Genomic DNA, 22,144 nt, shown 5'->3' on the forward strand with positions numbered 1-22,144 from the left:
TAAAGCACATAAACTCAGTTTTCGGGACAACCACCATTTCCACGCCTTTCACCTCACCCACCTTACTCTTCCTTCCCACAGTCTCACCCACCACCGGCTCCTTCCCAAACACCTCACTCACCACTCGTACCGGTTTCACCTTTGCCACAGCCTCCGCATAATACAAACATTCTGCCACCCTGTGGCTCTCACACCCCCTAAACGCAGTCGAGTGCCATCCCCCACAATTCACACACTTCTCTGGGGTCTCCACCTTGCAATCCTTAATATTGTGATCTCCTCCCCACCTCCCACAATGCCTCTCATTCCTACACACTCTCGCCACATGTCCAAACTGCTGACACTTATAACACCTCAACGGCATCGCCACATAAACTTTCACACGGAACCTCTGATAACCCATCTCCACCACCTCCAGGCAGTCCGTTCTCGCAAACCTCACAGCCACAGTCGTAGACACCACAACCCCATGTGCATCTCTCTTCCCCAACCTCCACGCCTCCACCACCCCCACACCCGCCAGCTGCTCCTCCACCTCAGACATATTCACAGACACCGGCACTCCATACAGCACCCCCTCACACGACACACCACTTTGGTCAAACACTTGCACTGCATGCCTACCCAGACAACGTACCTCCAGAATCTTAGCCTTACTACCAGCATCCGTCCCCTCCACCAACAACCGGCCCCCAGCCACCACTAGCACCCGAGTTACATCCCCACACCCGCCTTCACCCATCTAGCAATCTCTATCGGATTCTCCCCCATAAACATCTTCTCGCGATTATCAGGCTTCAACATCACCTTCCACACACTGTCACACTGCATCTTCTCCTCCCCAGACACACCGCTCCCTGAGGCTTCCAGCCCCTCCAAAGCGCACTTTTCCTGGGTCCCCGACCCAGAGTTGCCCCGGTCCAGCCCCCCTCCATCATTCCTATGAGGAGACCTTCTTCGAACTCGCCCCTCACTTCCCTCCTTCCCCCCTCCACAGATGTAGATTTCACAATCTGCGTCTTCCCTCTCTTCTCCCCCTCCCTCACCCCCCCTTCTTCTCAGCCTTCTCACTCCCCTTTGATTTCCTTCCCATCTCCTCCATGCACACTTACCCCCTGCACCCGCCTGGAGAGTCCGCTCCGCCTCCTCGAGCCCAGCACCCTCCACCCAGACACCGCTCCGCCCTGCCTGAGTCCGCCTCACCAACGTCATTCAACGCGCCAACCATGCGCGTTCGTGTCTACCTCCGGAATCAGGAAGTGAGCCGGCCGCCGCCGTGACCAGTTCCCACTACAGGAAACGACCCAGCCGGCCCTCTAGGACTCATATTGGTGTATGGTCCTGGAGGGGAGGGCTTAGGGGCGAACCGGAAGCTTCTGTGTTTTGCTTCCGGTTTGCGCGTGTTTAAGCCAGGAGCGGCAGGAGCAGCAGACACCATTCCAGCCAGCCAGCGAAGCAGAGAGCAGCACGTTTGTCAAAAAACAGTTGGAAAACAGCAGGTAAGTTATTTTTTTCTTTTTATTTATGTTATTGTTTGATTATTATGTTCTGTACTGTATTTGTGCATTTATTTCTTTAGGTTATACGAAGCAGTTGGGTGTTTATTTATGTATCTTGTTCTTTGTGTAATGCTCTGTTGGTGGGTTTATTTGTATGTGACATTGAATCAGTATTACTCTACACACTGTACGCGTGTTTCTTTTCTTGTTACACACTATCGCAGTCCGTCCTCTGTGAAATGCACTTTGCTTCTGTATATTTGTGCCTTTGCATTACACTAAGTGTAGTGGGAATGGCTGTTGATGCCAGTTTCTTTGTGTTACAATCTAGGTGGATTGAATGACTGTTCATGCCAGTTTCTTTGTGTTACACTCTGCATCGGGATGCATTCAACGTTCCTGTTGTGAATGTCTTTGTGGGGTGTGGCTGGTCCTGAACTGGAGCGTTTATCTTGATGTTATACATTTTTTTATTAATGGCTTGACAACTTCTTCACTTTACACTAAATGTAAATGATTTGCTAAACTGAGAGAGGTAGAGAGAGGGAGAGGGCAAGAGGGAAGAGGGAGGGGGTAGAGGGAGAGGAAGGAGGAAGTGGAGAGGGAGAGAGATGAGGAGAAAGGGGGGAGGGGGAGAGGAACAGGAAGGGGGAAAGGGAGCGGGCAGGTGAAGGAGAGGGAGGCGGGAGGGAGAGGGGGAGAGAGAAAGAGCGAAGGGGAGAGAGGGGCGAGGGAGGGGTGATGGAGAGAGGGAGGGGGGAGAGGAAGGAAGAAGTGGAGGGGGAGAGGGATGAGGAGGAAGTGGAGGGGGAGAGGGATAAGGGTAGAGGGAGAGGAACAGGAAGGGGGAGAGGAACAGGAAGGGGGAGGGAGAGGTAGGAGGAAGTGGAGAGCGAGAGAGGGATGAGGAGAAAGGGGAGAGGGAAGAGGGAGAGGGGAAGAGGGGGAGAGGAACAGGAAGGGGGAAATGGAGAAGGAGGGTGAGGGAGAGGGAGAAAGAGAGAAGAGGGTGAGGGAGAGGGGGAGAGGGAGAAAGAGGGGCGGGGGAGAGGGGGAAAGGGAGCGGGAGGGTTAGGGAGGGGAGAGGGAGAAAGAGGGGCGGGGGAGATGGAAGTGGGAGAGAGGGGTGAGGGTGAGAGGGAGGGGTAGAGGGAGAGGAAGGAGGAAGTGGAGAGAGAGGGAGGGGGAGAGGGATTAGGAGAAAGGGGAGAGGGAAGATGTAGAGGGTAAGAGGGAGAGGAACAGGAAGGGGGAAAGGGAGAGGGGGGAAAGAGAGAAAGGGGAGAGGGAACGGGTGAGAGGGAGGGGAAGAGGGAGGGGGTAGAGGGAGAGGAAGGAGGAAGGGGGAGAGGGGTGAGTAGAGAGGGGAAGAGGGAGAGGGGGAGAGGAACAGGAAGGCGGAAAGGGAGCGGGAGGGCGAGGGAGAGAGAGGGGGAGGGAGAAAGAGGGGATAGGGCAAGGTAGAGGGAAGGGGAGATGGAGAGAGGGAGAGGGAGATGAAGAGGGAGATGGGGGAAGAGAGAGAGAGTGACTCGCATGGCGCGGCTCGACCTGCTTCTGGGCATACTTCCATGCCCTTTGTGGTGCTGGGCACAGGCTGCTGTTCAGTCTGGTGTTTGGCACAGGGAGTTGTTCAGTCTGTTACTGGGCAAAATGTTGCTCAGTCTGGTGCTGGCAGAAGGTGTTGTTATACCAAGTAATGGCACAGGGTGTTTCCAGCATGGAGTTGGGCACAGTGAGTTGGCCAATCTCCTGTTGGGCCCAGGGCGTGGCTCAGTTTGGAACTAGGCCAGGGTGGCCGCCAATCTAATTCTGCAAACATTTGGGCCTTTACCAAAGCCCCCAAGTGCAAAAGTAAGATGTAAAAGCCGGGTGTGTTTACTTTCACCCTCCCGGGCATTTTACAGCCATTTGGAGGCCGAGAAAGAGCATGAAACAGAATTAATATTTGCGCTGAGCATTCCCCGTCCACCCTTCAAGGGCACATGCTGAGCAGGGTAGTTTATATTACTCGTGGAGGAGAGATACAAGTGAAATACTCATCTATGAATAATATCAAAGTTATGTCACTTTAATAAAATGTCCCTCGCTTGTGGAGTGCTGGAAAGTCTTGCCTGCTGCTGGCCAGCTGCCTCTCTATGTAGCGTTTTCATGCAAGTTCATTGCAATCTTTTGCACACCCGTGAAGTGGTGGAGGCCTGGCAGGGTATGATTAAGATGAAAAGAATATGTAGATCAGGTCTATGAAGTAAGCCCTTTGAAACTTTAATGCACCTATGCATAGAGTCTGTTTAAGATATTAAATGAGTCCTATGAAATTAAATGTATTTGTGTTTGTATTATCTTGTATGTATTGTAGGTATGTATTTAAATGTAATGTGGTCTTTTAATTTATTTTTCAAATGGGTGCAAGCCCGAGGTGCATGTCAGTCCTGTTTGGTGGGCCATAGTTAGGGGTGCGTGGGAATGTTTTCTGATCGCATGGGTGCAAGCCCGGGGTGCATGCCAGTCCTGTTAGGTGGGCCATGGTTAGGGGGTGGGCGGGAATGTTTGGCGATAGCATGGGTGCAAGCCCGGGGTGGAGTAGGGGCAGGGATGGCTTACCGGAATGCAACTTGAAGGCTTAAATTTCCTTCTTACTTGACTTTAGTATATGCAGTACATCCACTGTTCTGCGTGCGCTGCGCGCACCCCTACCCCTGCGCGCCGTTGCACCAACTTGGCGACTTCATGCAAATTTGCGGTCATATAACTGCCAGTGATGTCACTTCCTGTATTTGGGCCCGCCACCCACCTGAAATTCATAATTCAGCTCCCCTGCAAACCAGTCCTATTGCCAATTCCATGCTGGGATTTGTAGTTTCGTTTTTCTCTTTGTAAGTATAGGCCTACTAATCATTGCATACAGTGGGGAACACCGGCACTGGCTCGAGACGTCACACAAGACACAGGGCAACAAAAGGGTGAGAGAAAAAACAAATGTTCTTCATACTCCACACACAGGTATTACAACTTGGAATTAGCTTTGTCAAGGCGTGGTCTTGGTGAATCTGGGTGCGTTAAGAAAGGTGTACAGGGTCACCCCTCCTTCGGATGTGCGTGTGCCTCAGTAAGAGCGCTTATTGATTATAGATTGTCAAACGTCCTGCATTTGCAGTCAAATAGAGCCCAGCGATGCACAAACATGTATCAGAGTAATTCCGTTGGGTCCTGGTCAATTTCTTACGAGGGACCTCCTTCAACACATACAATGCTGCAATGGAGACTAAAAGTTGGCATTGCTTACTGCTCTTCAGCAAAGCGCGTCCAACATGTCGGCCGGTGCTCCTGCACTCTAGTTCCGGGGCCAGGGAGCTGTTTCAGAAATGCAAGATCACCACTATGAAAGGCGCGGCTGGGTAACTGCGGATCCCATTGACTGCGTCATCTAAGGTCAGCCATTACGAGGTTTTTAGAGGGAAATGTCATTTTTGCAGAACTTTGAGTGCAAGTACCGATTTTGGGGGTACAACTAATTCGCATTTCGTACCCGAATAAGATAGAAATCAACGGCTTTGTAACGTAGCGTGCGGCTATTACAACGCAACCATCTAATGAGACCCTGATTACAATATTATTTGCCTTAAGTAAACATGATTTCATAATATTCTGTAACCGTACAATATACATGCTCGAAGTTTAATCACATGCTCACGTTACGGTCATTTACCCCAATGAAATAAATACATCCATAATCCTTTAAGAAAAATGTCTTAAAACGGCCCAGCTGAACTCTCGCTACTGCGAGTCGTCGCCAGGCCTTGTGGCTCTCTAACTTTCCGGGTGGAAGTTGGAATCCAAGAAAGGGCGTAGACCAGCGAGCACTTGATTTAATTGATGGGAGGAGCGCCGCGGTCTGATAAGGGGAAGAGAAAGGCTGTGTTACGTTTTGTCAGGCGCTGCTGAGTCGTGAGAGCGCTGCGATTGGCTGTGGCGACAGGGCGCTCTGCTCTTATGTGGCCTGTTCATTGGCGTTCAGTTTCCCTGCCCTGCACAAAGTGTGAGATTGCACTAAGAGGTGAGATGTTGATGCAGTACAGCTTGTTGTATGAGGTAGATATGTTTGTGCAGCCTTGAACGTGCGCTGTATGGAGAAAAAAAAACGACACATCATAGTTGCAAACATTTCTATAGCCGCCCCCTCGTACTTCCAGAAGATCATAAGGTGCGCCACTTGTTACCGGGACAACTATTGGATTGTCATTACATTTCTACACCATGTCCTATTTACAGACCTGGTCAACGTGTGCTTTTGAATATGCTGCTTCTAAAGTCATGCGTTTCATATACAGACGCTTGCTCATTAACTAATCCCTATTTTTCAAGTTGTTCAAGCCTGGCAATCAATTACCGCATTGGCTAGTGTTGTATGGAGCTTTTCTTAGCGTACATTATGTACAGGCAGGGCAGCTGGCTTCACTGCCTTGTTTATTCAAGTTCTTGTATGCAGCTCTAGATTCTCCCAAGTTGTTATGTTAATCAAGCTTGTAAAGCGTGCAGTCACTCGGAGGTATCATGGCGCTGGGGAGAGAGGATCGTAATGAAGCCACGGAGACCTACAAGAGAAGTTTTATTGGCCTTCCTGAATGCTAAGTAGCTATGAATTTTCTTTATAGTCATCGCGAGGCCATTCCACAATACTGCGGCAGCCACAGAGAAGGCTCATCCTCCAACCCTGGTCCATTTATAACCGGGCACCATTAGGTCAGCCGAGGCAGAACAGAGGGACGGAAGAGGTACATATGGCGAGAATTTCTCCTGAAGATATTCAGCTCCTTGGACATGTGAGGCCCGGTGCACAATGCATAGTGACTTAAGCATGGTGTTGTGGGACTCCTGGGAGTGCAGCTCTTCCTGTTTTTGGTTTGGTGTACAGACCCATGGGGTACCCTTACGGCACCCATGGCTGGGGGTGCAACCCTGTGCCCCTAGTATGTTTTTGGGCACCTGTGTGTGTGTGTGTGGCCCACAGAGCAGGGTATGGGCTGGTGGCAGCTCCATGCTGAATTTGACAGATGCTATGAGTATCGTCCATTTTGGGATACCCAGGCCCTGCCATTGGAATCAGTTGCTTCCTGATAGGAAACAAGATGGCCCCTGTGGCCTCTTGCTTTCTATTGCCTGTTACCTTGTTTTCCCAAAGTCCTGGGAAGCCCTGACTATGTCCCTTCCCCCTGACTGGCTGTTGGGTGGAAGTTCCATGTATGGTGTTGTTGTGAAGTCCAGGCCAGACTGACTGGAGCCTTCCCAGTGACTGTATGTTGTGGTTACACCCTGTTGGTGGGACCTAGGTGAATGGAGTGTGACCAATATGCACTTCTTGTTGTGGCTGTCTGGTTTCTGGTATGAGACAAAGACTGAGACAGCCCTGCCCGAAACTGGTATGAATGCAGTGTATAGTGTTGAATGGCTGGGTACTTGTCCCAATACACATTCCTTGTTGTGAGTGTCTGAGAGGGAGGAGTACGGCCTGAATGCACTGCATGCCTGATTGGCTGACTGACTAAATGAATGCCCTTCTGTATTATTGGCTGCGGACTGTGACCCAGCAGTGTGGATGAGAGACAGAATAATATATCTCTGGGGACCTCTCACCACTGGAAATTGTTCAGAAGCTGTGTCTTCACTTGAAGAGTAACTGGAACTGCTTCTCCTCGACGCCCAGCTGGAAGAACTGCTGCTGCATTTGCTTTGACCTGATCCGAAAGCTGCTGAGTTCGTTGAGGACTGATCCAAGAGAGGACATGGCTAGGCGCCCTCTTCCCGTGCTCTGAGGGACCATCGAGCACTGATAACCTTCGCCGAAGCTCCCTGGAAGTCAGACCATCAAAAGGCTGCTGACCGGAGACTGGGACCGCCTAGGAGAACGAAGTGAAGCACCCGGACATCAACTCCATCGAAGTCCATTGCCGTCCACCAGGGTTCGGAGTATCGCCGTAACTGCTGGAGGCCCGTCAAAGCCGTGTTGCCCAGAAGAGGGGACTGCTTGATGCTGTGCTGCCGATGACCGGAGCTGCCCGCTCCTTTGCCTTAGACTGTTGGATCGCCGGAGAAAGTCGAGGACTCCGACGTGCCGAGGAGAATCCGCAGGTGGGTTTCTCACCACCCAAAGACCACAAAGACTTGGACTCGATGCCCTTGTCGGGCCACAGTTCTTCAGAAACTCTTTGCGGTCCTGAACTATCCAACGCCGAGGTGCCCCGCACACCTAATCCTCGCAGGACGTCGCCAACCAGCACCGCCTGGATTGACGCCGTGGTCTCGGCACCCTCAACATTTTCATAGACGCAGAGTTCACCTTCTTTGATGCCTCTCGATGATCCGTGGCTTCTGCTTTAAAGGGAGTCACTCAAGAAGGATCCATCGCCGCCTCTTCGAAGAACTCTGCTCCACCAGGTACATTTGTGGGGGGGGGTAGAAACATTATAGAAGGAAATAAGACTGGTAGAACAATATATGGACTGGGCTTGTTATCTCTTTATTTTACAGGTTGCCCAGGTGGCGGGGGGGGGTCTCCACCCAGAACTCTGTTTAACGGTAGAGGCCAGTATTCTGCCAATTGTCCTAATCAACTACTTTCCTCCTATGTCTATAGTTGGTTACCTTTTATTAATTGATTTGTGTGACATTTAACCAGAGTATAGTTGATGCACTTTAATGAGATCTGCTAATAATTGTGGTACCACTTTAGAACTGTATATATTTGCTATTGTAGATTTTCTGAGCACAAAGTGAGTTATTGTGATGGTGTACATAACCTTGAATATTATGTAAAGACTGTGTTTTAAGTAATACAGAGTGTGGACATTCCTTTGTGGGGGCTTGGGGACTACACTGTACTTAAGAACCCGTCTGCATCACCTCATGAGAAGCTAGGCCTTGATTGCTTAACCACGTACCAATAATAGAGAATCTTGGATGGGGTCCTCTGTGCCTCTCCTCTACCATATAGAGAGCAGAAGTTCAGAAGGTCAGGCATTATATTGCTTGTTTCCACAGTACCTTTTGCATACACCACCACTCTAAATTCCATCTTGGGTTGCCCCTCGTCATAACCTTGATGGATTTACTGTTCCGGGACCAGTCACCTGGTCCTTGTGTGGTAGTCTGATCTTCCTTCTTTTAGTTCTGTTCTTTGAACCACCCTGCGGTTGTCATGCCTCTTCTACATGCAATCCTTTCATTATTTCTTTTTAAATCATCCATACTACTTCTTTGTTTAATGTCATCCTCTTACACTGCACAGCTGTTGGGACACTAACTTGGATGCAGCTCTTCTTCCTCTCAACATTGAGGGACATTGACCCACTCAGATGTGCCTTACCACATCACTTGATGCATTGGTGCAAGAAACAGCAAAATGGCCGCGCCAACTCCTGTGCATGCCAGGATCTCTAAACTGTGTACTTACAACAACCAGAAAATGGCTGCACAACCCTGCCACACATTTCAGATGGGGTGGAACAGAGTACTCACTGCAGGAATGTGCCAGTGTGCTCTGCAACATTTAACGTGGAGTGAAGTGAAAGAGGCAGCATTACTTTGCTGAAAACCCAAAATGCCTCTTTAAAATGACACCTTTTTCAACCTTTAAAAGTGCTGTTTGGTGCTAAACTCATCCAGCCCTTATGAACCACTGTGATTAAAAAGGCCCTGCAATGCCCAAGATCATCCATTTGTATCTCAGCAGAACCGAGCCTCATTTGAATGACCGCTCCTGTCAAAAGTATCTTTGAAAAATCAACCAGGGGCTTTGTTTTCATTTTACACGGGGAACGCGTCTATTTGCTTTCAAAAGTATCAATCAGCTGTCAGAGAGACTCTAAATTGATGCCTGTTTCAAAACAACTCCAGCACTCAAGAAAAAAAACCATAGCTGCATAAAGTTTTGCTGGAGATGAAAACTGAAGAAATAGTAAAATGTACTTTTTTCTGACTGAAGAAAGAAAATCACCCATTTAAAAGGAAATTGTTGTGTGAAGGCCTGCTTACTTAGCAATGTAAACAGATTTGTTGCTGGTATAAGTACACCTATAAACTGTTTTGATTCCACGGGTTTAAGTCAAGATGTAAAATGAAAAAGTAAAAACTAAAACTCATAGGCTAAGTTGGCAAGCTACAAGAAAAAAAAATCCTGCTTTTCCAGTTAGTAGCCCTGCAATTGGGGTGACGCAGGAAGGGTGACACATCATAAACTTCTGGGATAAGAAAGCGCTAATTGCTAGCTTGAAAGACTTTGAATGCATCAGGACAAAAACTCCACAAGCTCATAAGACATTAGTCTTTGCTCCAGGCTGGGACAATAGCAGGCGGAGACTCTCACCTGTCAAACTTGAAGGGAAATAAAACCTTCAATCAAGAGAGGCCCCTCATCCTGCTTCAAAGGAAGTGACAGTTGGCAGCAGTTGGAGGAAAGAAACAAGTGACAATGGACTTCCTTTTGGTTTTAAAGGCTATTTTGTAATTGAACTTTAAAGACATTTAATTTTGCAGTAAGAATTAGGAAACATGAAAAGTTAATAGTTCTAAATCTAATTTTATGCCCTTTCTTGGTAGAACTCCATGAACGGTTGTATACGAATTGACCGAGTTACAATTGTCCGAATGACAATTGACCTTTTGCACAATTGACTGAATTTTAAAGGTCAATTAGTACATGTATGCGGGGGGAACCCCCCGCAACCCCCCACCCAATCCAAAACCCCTGCAACCCCCCACCCAAACCCCTTGTATTATTTATAATACTAAACCAACCCTATATATATATATATGTGTCAATTGTGCAAAAGGTCAATTAGGACCATTAAAATTCGACTAATTAGGTCATTCGGTCAATTGTATTCGGTCAATTTGGGTAATACCTGAAGAACAGAAGTTATTAAAACAATTACAGGGAAAGTATTGATGTTGCAAACATAACATTTTGTAAATAACATCCCTGGGGTAAATGCGCATTTGTGTACGAAGTTGGGGAATTTTAGGCCAAATCTTTCATGTGTAAAATTAACAAAATGTCAGCAAGGCGAAACCAGGTGCCACAGACTTGGAGTTTGGATTGAAATGTGCAGCACAAAATATGTAACCTGTGTATCTGACTTACTAAGAGGTTGCAAATGCACAAATATCTGTTTGTGGCAAAATTAGATTTTAGTGCAAGTCGCTAGGGGAGGCTTCTAGACATTGTAAAAAAAAAACCATAAACGTGACCTCCTTTCTCTGTGATCCAATCAGCGAAGAGCTAGGAGGAGGCTTATACCTTGCCCAATCCTAGTATTAGGGGCGTGGTTAGTAAGCCTACCCATGCCATATACTTTAGTGATGTCATCTGGCATGATAAATAAGGGCCCTTGACAGCACACACAGTGATTCCCGAATTTCTTCCCGAATTCCTGTGTGGCGTCCGGTTCCTGATTTCTTTATCCTGTTTGATCCAGATTTTCATTACAAAGCCAAGGCCTATGCATTGCTGACGCCATTTTCAGCTAGACCTCAAATTCTAAAAAACAAATCCCAAAAACCCAAGGGAAGCATCCTGATGCATGCCTGCTACAAAACCGCCATCCCGCTGATCTGTAGTATCCAGTAACAAGAGGTGCCAGTCCAGTCCAGTGACCAGAACTGCCCAGCTGATCCTGTCCGGCTGTCCTGTGTTAGACCAGATCTGTGTTAGACCAGAGCGCTGACTGTCCAATATCCAAAAACTAAAAAGTGGACTCTAAGTATTAATAGGAATCGTAGAAAACCATCGCATACCTTGCCTTGTCCTATCCCAATCTCTAAACCATCCTATCCTTACCTTAATAACTTGTAACATTGTCGGAATCCTTATTGCAATACTGTCCTTGATTTATCTTGCTAAGCACCATTTCTTTAGTCATTTTTATCTTGTGTAAATCCTAAACTATCAATCCTATTTCGAGTGATCCGACTGGTTCCGCAAGGGCGGGCGCTACCAGATCTGGGGTTAGTCATGAATCAACTCTAGAGCTTACTGTGTCCCTCTTTTGGTATTCTAGCCTGAATGCTCTAGTATAGAGTAAAACTATAGTAAATATTTTCTTGTCCAAACTGAGTTTCTTTTCTGTTTTCACTACCTGATTTTTCTAAAAACGCCTCTTATTCTACATTGCATATCTCCCTTAGTTTAATAGCTAGAGACCTCATTTCAATTCTTGATTATACCCAAGACCTATAGCTGCACACCGACCCAAAAACTGCATTCAATTTATTGAAAACCATTTGGTTAATTTTAGGCGGCAATCAACATTTTTGCAAAGTTTTACACATGTTCTTTCTATCCTAAATTATTTTCAACCTTCCATTCAAATTCAAATTGTTTACTTTTGCTCAAACTATTGCTTATGACTGCTAGTATCTTCCTAATGTTTCTCCCATAGAAATGTTTACCGATTTAGCTATTTTTACACACTTTCAGTGTTTTATTCAGCCATTTTCGAGTGTCAATTTAACATTGTAAAGTTTCAAATCTGTTTTTCTCTTGTTTGAGAAGGGAAGGTTGGCTTTGAATTTTGTTTATTGTTCCTCATTCCTGATTACCTGCTGCTTCTATATCTCTTTAGAATTGATTATTTGTGGGTTGAGGAATATTGCAGGGGGAAATTCTAACTGAGTGCTATCTTTACAAAAATTCAAAGTGTTCCTAGTTCTCTGGTGTTCTCTATTTTGTGTTGCTAAAGAGTGAATTTAAGTGCATTACATACCTTCGTATCTGTTATTGTCACCACATTGGTGATTGCTGCTCCCTATTAAAAAGTATATTTGATTTTAAATATTACTTTTACCAACCAGCCTGATTCCTGGTCCATCGTAAGCATTCAGTTGTGCGCTGCATACTAGGCTGAGACCAGGGTGTATCACCTGATTCAAAACCTTAACATGTGGATGGATTGTGTGGGAGCAGCTGCAGCTTCTTTCACCGTCTTATGCGGGTCCTTACCTTTGGCCATGGATAGCTACATTGTGCCCTTTGTGAAACAAGATCTTTCAACTAGCCCATTTGCTTGGGGATTAATATAAATCTGCCTTATGATGTTGCTACTCATGAACTTGGGTATCTCAGTTGACATCAATATTGCTCACTATCTCTTTGGGTAGCCCTTCTCTTTGGAACAGCGACTTTAGGGTGTCGATCACTGTCCTCAGCGATATCGGGCAAAAAGTCTGTAGATGGTCTTCAATCACTAATCCGTACTTGGGCTGGACAACCATGGCCTCCAAGAGGCCTAAGATGTCCAACCCCAACCTCTGCCAACCTCCTTCTGGGGGCAAGAGGTTCCTGCCTCACTTTCCGCCTTTGGTCGCTGCTTACGCACTCTCCATCAAATTTCTTATATCCTGGTCCATGCGTGGCCACCAGTATGCATCTCTTACCCTGTGTCTCATCATGTTGCTTAAGTGCCCTGCATAGTATGATTTTTTTTTTTTTAATTTAATGCAGTGGGAGGGGTATCAACCGGTCACCCCTGAATAGTAAGCCTTTATATTTAATTTATTGTGCTCTTTCCAGTGTGGTTGCAAGCCTTCTAGTATTGCCCTTTCAACCGGTCACCCATTCTTGACCCACCTTGTTAACTTTGGCACGGATTCATCCTTGGCCGACTCACCTAGCCAATGTCGCTCACTCATTTCGATAAAAGCTTTGTTCCTTCAAACGCTGTCACCACTACGCTTTCGTCTTTCAGAGATGTGAGGCCTGTCGTTTTTTTGTACAGGTAGTTATGACCTGTAATCAGCAAGTTCTTACAGCCCAGATTATGCATAATTTTATATGTATATTCCTGTAGTTTGGCTACTATATGTGCAAGCCGTGGGGTGGGTATCTTTCTGCCTCCTGGGTTGAGCATGTGCACCAGGCACTTGCGATCTGTAATCAGGTGAAACTTAGTTCCCCACACAAATGCTGAAATACTCGCACATGCAATTATCTCTTTACAATTGAATATTTTTCTCAGTTGTGGACAGTGGTATTGTACGATTTTACCGAATTTAAGTCGAATGCACCAAAGTCCAAAAATGCATACCACCAAAGGTTCGAACACCAAAAGTTCGAACCTTTGGTGGTATGCATGTAAGGTAGGTAACATTTTTTTTTTTAAAAAGACTGTGGGGGAAACCCCTGCAACTGACAGAAAAAGAAAAGGACCCTGCGGCGCCGGAGAAGTGAAAGGGAACTGGTGCTGCAGGGACACAAGGCGTCTTAGAAGGTAAGTAGGGTTTGGGTATGTTGAGGGTGGGGTGTGTTGTGGGTGGGGGTGTAGGTATGTAGGTTTTGGAAATGTATGTTCGCATTGGGAAATGTACAAACCTTTTGTGGTGCGTACATTTCCCATGCAAACTTTTCTGACGGGGGAAAATTAGCCGCGGTTGGATAATGCAGATCCTCGACAGTGCCTTAGATGCAAATGCTAAAACTTGCTCAACTGCCCCTCTTTTCTGTGGGAGTTGTTCCCAGGCCGTAGGCGTTCACATCAGTGGTGATATGTCTTCCACATTAGGTTGAAGGCACAGGACTTCACTATCATTTGTTTTTACGTCTTCAAATGCAGCCTCCTGCTCTGTTCTCCATGAATACTCTACCACTTCCTCAGGAGTTCTCTCATGGGCACAGTTTTCCCGGAGATTTGTGGTACAAATTGTGCGTAATATTCCACCAGCCCCAAGAAAATCCTCCACTTTTCTTTGGTGGTCAGTGCCGGAGCCTTAACAATCGAATGAAGTAGATTTGTTAGGGGGGCTAAAGCTGTCTTGTGATATCTTGTAAACCAGGTATTCTACCTCCTTCGCCTTAACCATGCACTTATCATACTGCAACATAACTATGGCATCCTTCAGTTTATTCAACATTTTTCATGTCTCGTCCTCTTCTGCATAAATAAGGATGTCATTCTTTAACCATGATACGTTCCTATATTTTGCACTAAGATTCCATCAAAGCTGCCGAGGATAGGCCAACAAGCATTCTGGTATAACAATATGTGGCAAATGGAGTGATAAACGTGAGCAGCCTCAACTTCTCATGCAGACTTATTTGATATGCATCAAACATTTCCAGTTTCGAAAATTGATACTTGGCAATGGGCCTCAGTGATTATCTCCAAATTGAGGCTGCGCAGGTCTATGCAGACCCTTATCATTGGCCTGCTGCTTTTTAAACAGGATAACCGGACCCGAGCATTCCAGTGATAAAACTGTTTCAATCGTGCCCCCTTTCACTAACTTCAGGTGTGTAATGCCGCTCTCAAGGTAGCTGGGACTGGCTGGCACTGCAACTTCTCTCAGCTGAATTGTATGCACATAGAACTTTATTCTTCTCAGACCTTCAGAGAACAATCTCACAAACTCTTCTTTTGAAAGTAATGCTCACCCTGCTCTTATGGACAGGGCTTGATCTTCCATACTGGGATCCAGCTTGATGTTCAATGTCACCTGATCTTCCCATCTAAGCACTGCTCGTTGGTACTCTGTGAAATGTACTCGCCTTTAAACTGTTTCCGTTGATGTAACCCAGCAGGCATGCTGTGGCCACCCGAATAACTTTAGGTCATTGTGTTGACTTCCACTTCTGTCTTACCACAATTTCTTTCAGACCTACCCCCGAATCTGCCATCACTCTGGTCTCATTTCCATCCACTTTGATCGGGCAGTGAGGGTTCCCGTCTCTGGCTTTCGTGCAATCAATCGATTGTGTTGATAATCTTCAGATTACTCTTATTCCACCTCTTCCTGTGCTTCTACGGAGGTTACTTTCCTTCTTGGCCATCGTCATGGCAAAGTGTCCAGTTTCCTTGCAGTTGATGCATTCCTTGCCCCTGGCTTGAAGCAGCTTATTTGGAAGATGTCAAGTGCGCACACATGTGGCATCTCAGGTTCTCTCGGTTTGTCTCTTCCTTCTCTGGCATCATTCACTGGCCTTCCTCGATTCTCTGAAGGGTGTGCCCCTCTGCACTCTGCTAGCTTCCTGCCATTTCTTTGCATCCGTGCATAGTCTCTTTCACAGCACTGGCAATCAGAATGGCTTTGAATAACTGTAGTTCTAGTCTACTGGCCCCCCATTCTCCTGCTTCCTGGTGTAAAATTGTATTCTCCTTGTTGGAGAATCTCTAACTATTCTCCTGATGGCTCCCTTTATCTTCCTCATCCTCATCTGGTTCATGCTTCAATCCTGCAAATATTCTCTGCCTTTTCACCTGCATGGCATTCAGCAGCATAGCTTCATGGGGCGTAGTCTGCTCCTTCCAAGGCATCTACATACATAATGGTGGTACCCACTGGCCTACTTGGTGTAGTGTTGGCCTTGCATGTTCCTTAACCAGCTATCCGCGTGGGGCAGAGGTCGAAGTGGGCGGGAGCTGTCCTCCTATACTTTTATTAAGTTTCACTGTTCCTATACTTTTTTTATTTGAAAAGAAAACATTCTGGAATGATTTAGTTCTAAAATAAATGTTGGAAGAAATTGAAGCTTGCACTGCTCTGAACATTCCCATAAATAGCCACTGGCGTAACGGGGGCCCCCGCAGGCCCCACGGTGCGGGGGGCCTCGCCAGCACATGTCCTGGGAGGGGGCCACACTGGAAAAAAAAATGTGCATTTTTTTTTTTTCTCAACAAAAAAAAATAAGTTTCGTTTTGAATTCACTCTGAATTAATAAAGAAATAATTTCTTTATGAAGGCAGGGTGACTACAAAAAGAAACCTTCTTTTTGAAGGGTGAGGGCTTCCCCAACCCATGACATGGAAGACCCTAGGCTGGAGGGCTGCATGTCATGGGGTGGTGGGGAGCCCTATTAGTTTATTTTTGAAGTCCCTCTGCCTTCATACAGAAATTATTTCCATTCTCGTTAGCTCCTTAACTGAATAATTTCTTAATGAAGTTAGAGTGACTTCAAAAAGAAACAATGGGGCTCATTGTGACCATACCGGCCCGGAAACAACGGTTCTGGTAAGCTTACCGGCACCATTGTTTCCGGACCTGCATATTACAGGTCTACCTGCTGGGGCCGCTGTGTACGACAGGACTGACCCTGCCGGCCACAGCGGCCACGGTAGGCAGACCCGTCACAGAAGCACCGGCACCGCAGGCAACGGTGCCGGTGCTTCCGTGTCCCCAATCCCATGGAGTCCTCTGGGACTCCACGGGAATGGGGATTACCGAAATTACCGGTGCCTGAATTCCCAGCCGCCGGACTTGGAAGAGCCCGTGGCACCGGGAAGTCAGGCGCTGGTAATTTTTTACAGGGCTGGTGGCAACCCGCCGGCACGGTTACCATCGGACCCGTAATGAGCGCCAATTTCTTTTTGCAGTAATAGGGCTCCCCTCAACCCCATGACGTGTGCGCGTGTGAGTGTATGGTGAAAGGGTGCACAAAAATGTATGGCTCGCTGGGTGTGTATATGGTGAATGGGGTGTGTGCTTGTGTACAGGGGCACAACAAAACCTGCATTTCGGGGGGGCTAACCCTTCAAATGTTTGGAGAGACACTAACTTTACGGGTGGTGGGGAGGGGCAAACTTATTTGTGTGGGGGCATCTAACTTCTTTACGCGTTTTAATGAGACTATTCTAGTGCAGCTTCAATGTTACAAGCAGTTAACTCTCTCCTTTAAGTCTCATATTCCCTCTCTACCCTTCCAATCACTCCCCTGGCACGCAAATACTAGACCCACATGGCGATTTCAGTTGCCTACAAAATGTGGCATTTGAATGCAGGTACAAACAGTGAAATGCTTTACATTGGTGATTGCTGGGCCCTTATTAACAGTAAACCCCAGGTACCGTTTAACATCTGTGTCCCGTTCTGTCCGGCAACTGCTCTAAAGGTCAGCCAGGTCTAGTCAACATAGCCCAAAATGTCAGAGGGTAGGGAGGGAGGGAGGGAGGGGGGGGGGGGCAGGGGAGAGTGCTGAAGCCCAGTAAACTCAATGGTGTTGTGCCACTAATTGTGTTTAATGCCTTGATTACTCCTAGCCCCTTTCTTCCTCGTCCCAGTACTTATGTATAAGGCAGTACTTGTGTACTCTGCCTCCTAAGCAAATACTGGGATGAGATAGAGGTACATGGAGGTAATGCCTGACTTAGCTACCTGTAATCTTCATTACTCCTAGTCCCACTCCTCCTCATCCCAGTACTTGCCTATGAGGCAAAGAGCCTCATACGTAAGCTCTGGGACAAGGAAGAGGGACGTGGAGGTAATTCTTTGCCAATGACCTCATTTAGGAGGTTGGGGTGGGAGGGAGAGGGGATGTGTGGGGGGCGGGATTGTGCAATAAATCATATGTTTGTCCATGTCCAGGCTAACGGGCATGATATGTGGTATTAGTGGCTAGAGAGGCATTTTGGTGCAGCCAGTCTAGTCATTCCTCAGTTTGGTATGACTTTCTTTTAACTGGGAATTTCTGATAAAGCAGTCCTGCTAAGTGTAATTACCTGGCTAGATTGGCATTTGGGTCCTGCCAGTCTAGCCATTTCTTACTGCGGCATTGTATATTTTTCTGGGCCTTTGTGATAAATTGATATGTCATTTATAACGCGCCTGTACACAAGTGTTTCTATGCGTGACAAGACAAGGGAGGGAAGATGGAGGGAGGACAAGACAAACCATCTCACTAGGCCTTGTGTCATTGTGAGAACGAGAGGTGGAATAGGAAAGGGAGGGGGGGAAGTGCAAGGAAGAGGGGAGGGGAAAACAGGGCTGCGATGCTCTAAGTGCAGCCAGGGCAGCGCAGCTAGGGGTAGTGCAAGGAGAACAAGGTGCTGCAGGGTCAGTTACAGCCCCTAAGTGCATGATGGGCACAGAGACAGTGTAAGGGAGACCGATCAAGAAAGAGCCTGGACTCATGCAGACTGAGGGTATGCAAGCAACTGGTCAGAAAAGCAGCAGACGGGTAGGTCAGCAGGGGAGGAAGAGAGAAAGCGGAGGAGAAAAGGAAAGTTTTGAGCTGCTTCCGAAACTTCAGGTGGTCTGGCTCAAGTTTGAAGGGGCAGGGAGGCCATTCCAGAGGGAGGCACCAGCAGAGGAGAGAGATCTACCCCCCACTATCTGCCTGGAGAAGCATCTAACCCTTAGAGAGTTGGAGGTAGCTGAGCGAAGGGCTCGAAGGAAGATATTTTGGAAGAGAGCATTGGATGTGGTGCGGGCCCCTACGCCAGAAAGACTTGTGGACAATGCAAAGGGTTTTGAACTTGATCTTTGCAGCCACCGGGAGTCAGTGGAGACATTTCAGGGCTGGAGAGATATGATCCCTGGGCTTGAGGCCAATGATAAGTCTTGCAGTCTTGTTCTGGATTAGTTGCAGAATGAGAGAGGCTTTTGTAGCAGTCTAGCCTAAAGAGAACCAGGGCTCTGGAGACAGTGAGCTTCTGGTGGAAAGTGAGAAAGGGAAGAGTTCCTTTGAGGAGGAGCAGATTGTAGTGGAACTTCTTGGTGACATCTGAGATGTGAGGAGAGAAAGAGAGAGTGGCATAGAAGATGACACCAAGGTTTTTTGCCTCGCAGGAAGGTGAAGGAAGAGGGCCCAAGGCGGACGGCCAGAAGGAGGGAAAGCTGGTGCCAGGGTCCCAATGAGAAGGATCTCCGTCTTACTGGCATTAAGGCAGAGATCGTTGGAGGCGCACCAATCCTGAATCGTGGAGAGACTGTCAGGAATGAGCGAGAGAGGAGAGGAGGCTGAGGGGAGCCTGAAGGAAAGCTGAGTCATCCACATAACACTGAAAGTTTGAGGAGAAGGTAGAGATCAGGTGGGCCAAAGGGGCCAAGTGGAGGTTGAAAAACCAGGGTGAGAGTATAGAGCCCTGGGGAACGTCACAGGTAGAGAGAGGTGGCAGAGAGATTGGGACCAGTTTGGACCTGGGAGGGCGGGGCGATCCAAGAGGAAGGTCGTCAGTCACTCCAGGGCCTGGTCTGTGATGCCCAGGTTATCACAGAGTCGATTGATCAGGATGACGTTGTTGACCGTGTTGAAAGCAGAGGAAAGAAGGAGGGTGAGGATAGAAGGAATGCTGGAATCCAGGTTAGAGAGCAGATCTTCATGGGTGTTCAGGAGAGCAGTTTGAATGCCTCTGGCAGCTCTGAAGCCAGACTACTGGTCATGGAGATAACCAACATATTTAGTGTAGAGAGTAAGCTGGGAGATGGCAAGCTTTTCCAAGAGTTTTCCCAAGAAAGGGGTCATGGAGATTGGGCAATAGTTTTCTGGGCAGGTAGGATCAGCAGACGGCTTCTTGAGGAGTGGGTGCACAAGGAGTGCTTAAGGGGAGAGGGGAACATTCCAGTGGCTAAAGAGTGATTACAGAAACCGGCCAAGGTTGCAGTAAGGGTGTCAATATGGCCCTTGATGGTTCTGGAGGAGCAGGGGAGCACTTGTTTAAATGACGCTTTCATGGATCAGACTTGTCTAGAAACCTTGTCGGTGTTGTCAGAAACAAAGAAGAAAATGGAGGGGGAGAGGTAGAGATTGCCAAAGGCGCCGAGAGAGGGAGAGGAAGAGGAGATGGAGGACAGGATGTCCTGAGATTAAGCGGAGAGCCGTACAGAGGGCCTTGGAGGGAACAAGAGAGGAAGAGACCACAACAGGATTGACAAGTTCCTTGCAGATTTTAAAGAGTTTGGCCGTGTCGGTAGAGGCAGCGGAGATGCAGGCTTTAATGTGTGCTCTCTTCTTGATGAGTGTTATTGCTTTGACTGGCATTTTGGTGCAGTCAGTGTAGGTATGTCTAAATGTGGCCTGGCATGCTTTACTGTAATGTTACGTGTCTACACTGGCCTACATTGTGCAGCCATTTGGACATGTTTTCATTGTGGCATGGCATTTTAATAGCAAAGCATTAATGTTCCTGTGCACTGTTGGTGACTTACATGTATTGGAACAGTGTTACCCTACAAAACAATTGCAAACACTATGGCTTTATAGTCAATTTTTCTCAAAGTGCGCTGTATATTGCATTAAAATACATATTTATATCTTTCTCCTAGTGCAGTGTGTGGCATACCCCTTCAGCAGCACGTTTGTGTATATGGCGCGAGCATGACAATCTAGGCCGGCCCAGAGGGTGGCGCGACCCGTGATTTGTTGCCGAGTTGGGGGGGGGGGGCCCTCAGCATGGCTCGCAGGGGGGCCCCCCCACATTTTGTTACGCCACTGTAAATAGCAGGTGTGTTTGGGGGTTTGGATTGTGTGTGGGAGGGGGCACAGCAGGGGACATAGTTCCACTACTTATTTTCGAACACTTCGACCACTGGCGTGCGCACTGGTCAAATCCTGCCCTCGTCGCCAAATATGTTGCGGCCTGGCATAGAAAGGCTGCACTGGGTAGTACAGTATGGAGCTTTTATTTGCATGTACAGGCGAGGGCAGTTGACTTTTCAAAATTGCATCTTGAGCCGGAGCAGTTTCGCGCATGTGACTGCTCACTTCTTGCCTGCTCGCTCCACTCCATTTCCGCGGCCCCCTAGCTCGAGCAGCTTTTGCGAGTGTATGGCCAGAGCTGCTCTTGCGAGAATAGTGCACCAAATATTTCTCTGCAGGCCCAGCGGATGGCTGAGCAATTGACTTTGTGATCGAGAGAGCTACTGGAGGACTCTGGACACATACAGGGGACGGTGTTATGTAATATTTGGTATCCCATACATTTCAAGTCTCACTTGATTGACAAACGATGTGTGAGCCCTGTTTATTTGCATAAATAGTGATGGTGCAGAAGATTATATCACAGAACGAGTAACACTCGGGGGTCATGCAGCTGCCAGGAGAAACACTGCTGTCCAGAATATAAATTCTCACTGTTAATATTAACCTATGTCTTAGGCGGCAGAGCTAAACTTGTATTGTCAGAAAAGGTAAAGTGAGATAAAAGGATTTGCCCGAGCACGCACTCTTTGGTTAATTGGCAAAACTGGGAAATCCGACCAGTCTGCAATTCAGGTCTTGAATTTCTCTTACCAGATGTAATTGGTTGTTTGCAAAAGGTATTTTGGTTTTTAAAACCCCATCTGGCTGTGGATAATGGGCCACACTTTCCATAGCAAATAAGCTTTTATTTCAGAAGCTATAAATGAGTATTATTTTAACTGTCTAAAGAAATAAACTGCAAACGGATTCCAGGGGCAGGGATTGGACGCCTTGGGGCAGACAGGGCAGGTTGCGCATGCTGCCGTATTGGCTTGGGGTGCGATGGAGCCCATTTACCTAGGAGGTCTTCAGGCAGTGAGTAGGCAATTTCGCAGATCTTCAAACTTTTAACGGGCCTCAAGTCCTAAAAAAAAGTGGGTGGGCCCAATGATATACATTTAGGAGAGGCGTCCAGGGGGGGCAGAGTGTAGTTGCACCCATTCTCCTTGAACAGCGGGGGCAGAAGTGTACCTTTGCCCATGTGGAGATTCAGTATTTGCATTGAGCGACCAAAAAGAATAATTCTAGATTGTGTGCCGTGCTCCTCTAAATCGCTCTCCTCCCCTGCTTGGTGATGTGTTGGTAAGCATCTTGCAAAATTATGAAGTGCTTTTCACTTCAAAATGAGGGGAGTCTTCTCAATGTACCCACTGATCCTTGATTAAAAGGGCGAACAAGCCAAAACTGTTTGGTTGGTGCGGGA

General features: G+C 47.4%; 1 protein-coding gene across 1 annotated transcript in view; it reads left to right on the plus strand.

Moving 5' to 3' along the window:
* The first annotated feature begins 5,429 nt into the window (after positions 1-5,429).
* DDIT4L (DNA damage inducible transcript 4 like) overlaps positions 5,430-22,144 on the plus strand; it is a 119,352-nt gene continuing 102,637 nt past the window's right edge. The window contains exon 1 of the mRNA XM_069630711.1: positions 5,430-5,556. Coding sequence (XP_069486812.1) covers positions 5,493-5,556 — 64 coding nt within the window. The 5' untranslated portion in view covers positions 5,430-5,492. The remainder of the gene's footprint in view (positions 5,557-22,144) is intronic.

Source organism: Ambystoma mexicanum, chromosome 6q (genome assembly GCF_040938575.1).
Source record: "Ambystoma mexicanum isolate Mex_15411 chromosome 6q, UKY_AmexF1_1, whole genome shotgun sequence".
NCBI lineage: Eukaryota > Metazoa > Chordata > Amphibia > Caudata > Ambystomatidae > Ambystoma > Ambystoma mexicanum.